Genomic DNA, 8,799 nt, shown 5'->3' with positions numbered 1-8,799 from the left:
ACCCTGGGAATCCCCCTGTCTCTATTCTACACTTCATCTTTTCCCCGTAGCCAGTGTCTTCCTCCTGGGTCTCTCTCATTTTGTTGTATCACATCCTCTCAACTGAGCCACTAACTAACCAGCTGAGCCACTCAGGCACCCCTTAAAGTTATGCTTATGTTTGATCTTTTGTAGATAACATTTATTCTTCTCCCTGGATTTTTACTCTGTCCTGCATGTTCTGAAACATCACACAGATGTGTTTTGATATGGTCTCATTTTCATCCATTTGTGTCAGGTATGTGATGGGTTCTTTAAATCTGGAAACTCATATTCTGGTTATGGGATATTTTATTGAATTATCTTGTTGATAATTTCCTCGCCACTTATGTGTGTGTGTTCTCTTTTTGAGAACTTGTTTTACCCAGCTGTTAGGCTTCCTAAACTGCTCTTCTAAATTCCTTTTTTCCCTCTTTCTTATTTTTCGTCTTATGACTTTTTACTTTACCTGTTGGGAAAGCTCCTCAACTTTACTTTCTGATCCTTCTATTGAGTTTTTATTATAATAGTTTAATTTCTTTTTTTTAAATAAAAAAACTAAAGTTTAATAGACTTTGAAGGGGTAATGACCACTTGTAGTCTACATTGAAAAGTAATTTTATTTTATTTTTTTAAAGAAGTCATTTATTTATCTGAGGTTGTGGGGAGAGCACGAGAGCACCAGCAGAGGTAGTGGCAGAGGGAGAGGGAGAAGCAGGTCCCTGCTGGGCAGGGAGCCCATCAGTGGGACCCTGGGATCTTGACTTGAGCTGAAGGCAGAGCCTCAAGGGACTGAGCCACCCAGGCGCCCCCAAAGTAATTTTAATCATATCTAAAACAAATGAAAATCAACAAATTCTATTAAGAAATAATAAAAATGATAAACATTTAATAACACCTAAAATGTAGATAGGACCCCAAACAAAAGTATTAAAATGGCCTTGAAATTTTTTCCCAACAATTCATCTCATAAAATCAATTTCGAAATAGCTCTTATCCTTTGGTTTGGTGTTTTGTCTGCTATCAACTAGGCATTATTAGTACAGTAGAAAATCACTTCTATTCTTTGCAAATGGTTGGCATTATCACGTAATCGCCTATCTTTCCTCAGATTAAATTTCACTCTGTATGTTCCACACGTATGCAGATGAGCATCCGGGTCCTGTTCAGCTGTTCCTGTCTGGGCATATCGGAAAGCAGACCTGGCATGTAGCCCCGCCAGCAGTTAAATGAGAACTCATGTGCCGTAAGGGGTCATGTTTTCTGAGGTTTCCTTGATCACAGGTGGACCAGACATGCCTTATGGTCTTATGTGCTTTCCACGTGTCCAACAAACAGACTGTTTTAACTTCGTATGGACAGTATCGTGTTCTCTTGAGTGATGCCGCTGATAAAAATCCTTTTCCACGTGGATTACAGAAATGCCTTCATCTGTGGTCTCTCATTTTCTTCCACGATGGCATCTTAAAACACATCCTGGTCTAGGCAGCAAGGCATGTGTTCAAGCACTAGATTTTCAGTTTCAGAACACTGGCCACAATTAGGATGTTGACGAGGACAGGCAGAATGTTTAAATAAAATTGGTTTTTTGGGATACTGTTTATCTGGAAACGATTGTCTCTAAAATCATCCAGCATTTCCACAAACACATCTCTTCTGACTGCTCATGGGGACTCTCTCCCACGTGCATCTTCTCCTCGGTATTTCCTAAGCCCGTTCCTTGTCAGGTTGTGGGGTTCTCCTCATCTTTGCCTGGGGTCCTGAAGCTGCCTGCCCTTAACGAGGATCTGTCCACATTTCCCCCGCACACAGATATGTTCAGTGTGTTTGGCTGAAGAACGAGATGACAGGTCCGTGGCTACTGTCAGTGCGCGCAGCTCACAGGATGCCTGGGCTGTTAGAGGACCATCAGCATGGTCCATCAGCATTTATCAACATCCACCGTTTCAGACTTTTCCTACCACTTTTCTTAATACTGGTACCTTCTTCAGCCTAGTGTCTGCGGGCTTACCAACTCATCGTTATCAGTGGATTCATTACAGTCTTTATCAGTAACTTTAATAGTGTTAAAGTCTTTCGGTTCAGCTGTAGGGGCATCTTCTGGGCCATCTAGGTAAGGATTCTTTCCCTCTCTGCAGCTCTGCTTTTTCTCCGCTGGCTAGTTTAGACTCCACCATGCCCTCTTTCTGCTCCTGGCGGTTGCAGTGAAATCAGCAGCAGCCTGGCTGGTGTCTCCTCCGTATTCAGCTGTCTGTGTACAAAATGTTTTAGAAGATGCCTTTTCACCACATTTGGCTTGGGTAGTACCATTTTTCCATCTCTAATAGCTACTATTTTATGGTAGGATCTTGTGTTTTGGTGTGAATGTCTTTAATGCAGGTTAGCCCATGCTCATCTCGAAATTTTTTTAGAGCTAAAGCCAAATCCCCAACTATCACACCTAAAACTCCGTCCAAAGTGCCGTGACATGGGATCTTTTGGACTAGATAATTAAGATGCTGAACGTTTTCTTACATACATCAGATAGTGGTTTGGGAAAATTGCCTGACTGTAAAGACTTCATCAGGCTCTCAAGTGCGTGGTACTGTTGAACTTGGCTCTGCACACCACCTTTTGGCTTCACTGCCATTTCTAGCCACTGTACCTTACCCCAAAATAACCATTTTTCTCTTCTGTTTGCTAGAAGCAGAAGGCGAACATTTTGAACTAGAACAGTCTGCGTCCTGCATGTCTTCTAAGCAGTCGGGGACGTTGTACATCTGTAGGCAGCTCATCGCCACTTTAACCTGCTCAAAACTGGAGGGAGCGGTCATAGTTTTCCCTAAATACATGAATTGCAAAATGAGATCAGAACACTCAACACTAATATGTTGCTGAGATTCAGTTGTGCCGTCCTGTGCTGACAGTTCAAGAAAAACAGTCTGAAAGGGGAGCTACAGGCAGCCAGAACAGCTTTATGTGCTTGAAAGTGAATGTCATGGACTACTGCCCAGCAATCATGGAGAAAACCCCACTCCGTTTGGTAGTTTAGCTGCTGGAGGATGGAGCTGTGGGTGGGCTTTGCCATCATCTGTTAATTAGAGACCTGCTGCTGCAGGAATGGAGCTGAGGAGGTTTTAAGGAGTTGAAGGAAAGGCGGGCGGAGGCGAGGGGGCCCCTGAGGGGCAGTGGCCGTGGCATATGACGTTTGGATAATAGTTTTCATTTCTGAGACCTCTTTTTTTGTTCTCTCATTGTTCCTTTTAATTTTTTTAAAAGATTTTATTTATTTATTTGACAGAAGAGAGACAGCAAGAGAAGGAACACAAGCAGGAGAAGTAGGAGAGGGAGAAACAGGCCCCCTGTCTGTTGAGTAGGGAGCTTGATGCGGGGCTTGATCCCAGGATAGTGAGATCATGACCTGAGCTGATGGCAGACGCTTAACGACTGAGCCACCCAGACATCCCTCAGTGTTCCCTTTAAAGTAGCTCAAAAAGCACAATTTTGGAAAAGTACATGTGCATACATATGTGCAATATGTACAATACATAGTGATCAATATGCAGGTATAATTTGGGGGGATAATTATTTTTTGAAGCAATTCTGGATGTTTCAAGAAAAAAAAAACCCTCTTGTTTTTGACATTTTACTACCTCTTCCTGGTCACATATCTATCTCTCCCTTCATCAATCACCTTATTATTTGATACATTTCACAGTAAGTTACAGATCCCAGTACATTTCATCCCAAACAATTCATACTGTTCCTAGAGTTCAGTATTTGTTTACATTGTTTTGGAGTAGCTTTAATATATAGCAAAATGCTCATATCTTTAGATACTGTTGATGAGCTTTGACAATTGCATGAATCCAGATACAGATCTGTCACTTCAGAACGTTCCGTCAGGTGTGCTGATTCCTGGCTCCATGCTACCCGGAACGCCAGAAGTGGTGGCTTTTGGGCCCCTGAGCTCATCAGGGATGCTCCCAGCATAGACTGCGGCGAGGCCAGGCCTCTCTGGACTGACTGTCAGCCGCTGCAGCAGGGAGAGGGTCCCATACAGGGCAGACAGGGTCTGCTTGTCTTCCAGATCCCAGGTTGAACTGGGGCTGTTCAGCTCCATATTCAGGCCACACTCCTGCAGAAGGCCATAGGTGATGGCCAAATCCTCGTCCTGGAGTGTGGCAAGGAGCTCAGGTTTGAGGGTGAAGGGGATATCCTTGAAGTATTTGAAGTTGGGCTCCAGGATGCTCCTTACCTAGAATAAACAGTATCTGATGTTACAGGTCAGCATTTAAGGTTGGAAAGAGAAAATTTGTCCCCAAGAGGGTCAATGCTGGGTAACTGAAAATGGTAAGACTTTTGGAGTCAAGGGGACCAGGAGTCATGTCCTGGTCATGTCCTGTGATCAGTGTGATTGTGGACACATTACTGGAAAACGCTGAGCATTGGTTCCTCATCTGCTAAATGGTTACACTAGCATTTCTCGTGTGGAGTAGTGGCATCTGGAGTTAGATGTGTGTGCATGTGCGTACACACGGGCAGTGTGTGTATATGGGTATGCATACGTCTGCACCACATATGTACTTACATATAGGTATGAGGGGAGAGAAGGAGAGAGCAATTCTCAAGTGGTAACTGTGTTAATAAAGCAGGGATGTGACTCCAAGCCCCTCAGTTCCCAAACCTGGGTTCCTATATGGCTATTTTAGAACTGGCAGGCCCCTCTGCTGGGGTTGCCAGGGAAATGGAGACCCTCCTAAAGTAGCCTCATAGCCACTGGGCCTGTTCCCTAGAGGCAGTTGCAGCCAGGGATTTCCCGTTGCCAGAGCAGGATCCTGTCTCCCTTCCTGGCAGAAACCTCCATCATCTCTTTTTCCTCAGAGTCATTTTTTTTTTTTAAAGATTTTATTTATTTATTTGACAGAGAGAAATCACAAGTAGTGGGAGAGGCAGGCAGAGAGAGAGAGAGGGAAGCAGGCTCCCTGCTGAGCAGAGAACCCGATGCGGGACTCGATCCCAGGACCCTGAGATCATGACCTCAGCCGAAGGCAGCGGCTTAACCCACTGAGCCACCCAGGCGCCCCTCCTCAGAGTCATTCTTAACTCCAGTTTTTTCACCCTCTTCCCTGGGCGTTGCCCCTGGGGATTTCTCACCAGCTCCTGCTGCTGGAGCAGGATCCTCTTCTTCATGGACTGGGCGAGCAGGTCACGTTGGGTGTCACTCAGCACTGGGATTGGGAACATTTGGGGAAAGAGTGATGAAAAGTCATATTTTCCTTTCCCCGCTGTGAACTAGGAGACCCAATGAGAGGGGAACTCTGAGGCAGAGGAATAATCCACTGGTCAAGTTCCCTATACTAGAAAGTCCCCCTTCTACTCTTGGGATGGTCTTCGGGATGCTACATGACATGGTCCAGAGAATGGGATCCTGAGGCCAGAGGCTGGAATCATCCACCCACAGTGATGTGTTGGATGAACTTGGGCCAATCACTTTCTGGGCCTGAAGCTGGTTCTCTGTCCACATGGCAAATTGATCTCACTAAGCCTGCCAGACTTTGGAGAGAGGTGATATGTGAGGATGAAGATCATGATATTTGAAGGGTTTTGGAGAAGTGGCATCTAACCCATGGCTTTTATGAGGTCTGCCTGCCAAACTTGTGACTTTTGTATATGTCCCCCAGATCACTCTTACCCATTATGGCTTCAAGGAGGTAAGTGATGTGAAATCTTTCCTGGATCCATAGGTCTCTTATGTCCTCTTGCATCTCATTTAAGATTTTGCCACCAAAGCTATCCGGAGGATCCCAGGGGTTCCTATCCAGCTGTAGGAGATTGGTGTTATTGGTAGTATGATACTACTACTAGTACAACTAGTATTGTTAAATAATTTTGTCTGTGTCTTTTAAGGCTGTATGTGATTAACAAGGTTGGGGAGGTCAGGGCACTTTACCTGTGCCAGGGGATTCCTCGCAGCCTCAGTATTTGCGACTGCACTCCTTGGCCCTGTCGTGCTTGGGGCCAGTGTCCTGTATCTCTCACATTCTCCTCTTCCCCTGGAATTGCTCCGTCCCTCCTCCTCCCTGTGCCTTGGTAGCAGCATCTCCTAAACCTGCCCCCATTACCACTTTTGATTAGCTCTAGGTAGCTGTAAGAACCCCTCACCTCATCCATGAGGTCCTGCAAAGCCTCTTGGTTCCCAAGCATGTTCAGGATCGTATGGAATATAGCATCCTGAGCGTCCTGTGAGAGCAGGGACAGGGCCTCCAATTCCCAGAAAATCTCCTGCCGTAGGTCCTCAAATTCTGCCCTCAGGAATCAACAATGAGAATGGGTATAATTCTTTGATGAGAACATTCCTGGGATGATCAGCCCTTCCCTATCAGTAGGAGCCCTTTTATCAACCAAGAGCATCTCTGTGGATGGCATGTTTGAGCTCTGAATAGGTTAGAAGTAGCAGACTTCTAACTCTGAGCTCTGAAATGAGAGGGGTAGAAAGCAGGGAGAAGGGATGGAGATTCTGGAAAGCGGTCATGGAAAGTGGGAGAAAATGACCAGCTCATTTCTGGGACATGCGTGACATAACGTGGATTCTCATGTTGGGCCGTTAGAGATGAGGATCTTACGTGCCCTGGGCTCAGTTTCTACATCTGTTAAATGGGCATGTTAAAAGGATTAAATTGAGTTTACATATGGAAAATGCTTGGGGTAATACTGGGTGCACATGACTTATCCTTCTTATTGTGTAATTCTCCTTGTATCGTCTATATCCACAGACAGTTTTAACCAAAGAACTGGGGTGCCTGAGTGGCTCAGTCAGTTGGGCGTCTGCCTTTGGCTCAGGTCATGATCTCAGCATCTGGGGTTGAGCCCCATGTCGGGCTTCCTGCTCTGCGGTGAGTCTGTTTCTTCCTGGCCCTCTGCTCATGCTCTTTGTCTCTGTCTCTCTTTCTCCCCCTGTGTCTCTCAAATAAATAATTTTTTTTTTTAAAGAGTTAACCAAGCAAAGAATTTGGGGCTCTCTGCTTCTGCTAGCAGACTTCAGGTGGCCTCAAGATGATTTGCTGACTGAGGGGCCAGCGGGATGGGAGCTGCAGTGACACAGGCGTTTCTCTTTGGGTTACTGCTGTATCCCTAGGGCTCAGAATAATGCCTGTTGCCCACTGAGTTCTTCATGGATGTTTGTCGCAGGCAGGCAGAAGTGAATAAAAGAATGAATAAGCAGATTGGACAAGAGCATCTCTTTGGAAGAAGAGCTCAGTGTTCTGAGTTGAATGGAAATTCCAATTTGGGTTCTCAGCTTTGCAGCTTCCTACCGTGGAAGTCCCTTAATTCCCTCTTAGTAGACACTCATCTTACAGGAGGACTCTGCATTCTCTTCCTGGAAAGAGAAGCACAAGTGATCATCTCTTTTCTCCTGCTTAGATCGGCTTTTGAGACACTTTGGAGGCTTCTGTCCTCTCTCCACTTCCTCTTGCCTGTCCTCTTCCTGCCCCAGTGGGTCCATCCCTCCAACCCCATGGCCTTCCTGCACCTTTCCTGTTCCACAAGAGCTAGGGCCAGGCACTAGGGCCTGGGTGGTCAGGCCAGGGCAGTCTGCCCTGCTGACCGGATGCGGGCAGAATGAGATCGCCCTGCTCTCCTCCAGCAGACACGTACCTATTAGGGGGAGGGGACTGCTTGTGAGGGCGTCCGAAAGAGAAAGTACGTCCCCTGCCCAAGACTTAGCTTCTGAAGACATTCAGTTTCTCTGACCTTCTGCCCCTGACTTCCCTGACCCCTTCCTGTCCATCTACTCCTGCCCTTTGCCCAGGGGCCATATCTCCCACCTCAGGTAGGGACAGCAGAGGCAATCATGGGGGATTTCGTGCAAAGTGGCCTCATGGAGGGCTACATTCCCACCTTCCTGCATTGAAAACCACCACTCACCTGCTGGTAACGGTATAAAACCCATGAACCATTTTGCTGGAAAGAGAAACAGAAATGCTCATTCCCAAAGCCTTACTCTCCTCTTCCCTCGCCGTCTCCCCACCGCTCTCCTTCCTCTGCCCAGCTTTCTCCTCCTCCTCTTCTTACCCCCGCCCCTGCATTTCTCACCTCTTCCCACTACTGCAGTTGACTTGGTGCCCAGGCACATGGAGACCCAGGCAGCACCCCCCGCAGCCCCACAACCCTATCTTAGTGTTCAAAGGAGAAAGGAGGCTTTCTGGTGGCTGAGGCCTGTGCAGGTCAAAGGCCGGGGAGAGTAGGAGGCGGTGGAGGAATCTGGCTGGAAAGATTTCCCTGTGGGTGGTGGGGGCTGAGCCCTGTGCATGGCTCTTACTTGTATCCAGAGGGGGTCAGGGCTCAGCAGGGTCTGAGTTGAGGCAGAGAACTGCCCAGCTCTGGAGCTCACCTTTTGGAAAGGTTTTTGTTTGTTTGCTTGTTTGTTTTTAAGATTATATTTATTGGAGAGAGCTGAGCAGGAGCCAGAGAGCACGAACGGGTGAGGGACAGAGGGAGAGGGAGGAGGAGACTCCCCACTGAGCAGAGAGCTTGATGTGAGACTGGACCCCAGCACCCTGAGATCGTGACCCGAGCCGAAGCAGATGCTTACAGTCTCCCGACTTGAACACCAAGGCGTGTCCTGGAAAGGTTTTCGGCTTGTAGTCGTCTAGGGTGAGAATATCTGTGTGGGAGGAAGTCAGGCCAGGACAGCCAAGGTTATTCCTGCTGGACTGCTTCACAGCCCGGCACCTACAGCCCCAGACCGCCCCCTCCAGGCCGCCTGTGGCCGCTCTTCTCAGTGGGGCCTGGGGACCC

The 8,799-nt window shown here is 47.2% G+C and overlaps 1 protein-coding gene and 1 pseudogene across 1 annotated transcript; both read right to left on the bottom strand.

Moving 5' to 3' along the window:
* Positions 1–1,045: 1,045 nt before the first annotated feature.
* Positions 1,046–3,085, bottom strand: LOC101672199 (annotated as a pseudogene).
* Positions 3,086–3,886: 801 nt separating this feature from the next.
* On the bottom strand, positions 3,887–8,134 carry GSDMC (gasdermin C). Its single transcript, XM_045078218.1, has 5 exons — positions 8,095–8,134; positions 7,927–7,962; positions 6,123–6,302; positions 5,155–5,228; positions 3,887–4,255 (listed from the first exon to the last, which is right to left on the bottom strand). The coding sequence occupies exons 1-5, from the start codon at positions 8,132–8,134 to the stop codon at positions 3,887–3,889; spliced, it is 699 nt and encodes a 232-aa protein (XP_044934153.1).
* Between the last annotated feature and the right edge of the window lie 665 nt (positions 8,135–8,799).

This window comes from Mustela putorius, unplaced genomic scaffold, assembly GCF_011764305.1.
Source record: "Mustela putorius furo isolate JIRA1106 unplaced genomic scaffold, ASM1176430v1.1 tig00000228_pilon_pilon_pilon, whole genome shotgun sequence".
NCBI classification, from domain to species: domain Eukaryota; kingdom Metazoa; phylum Chordata; class Mammalia; order Carnivora; family Mustelidae; genus Mustela; species Mustela putorius.
This window is presented reverse-complemented; position numbering and strand designations above follow the sequence as displayed.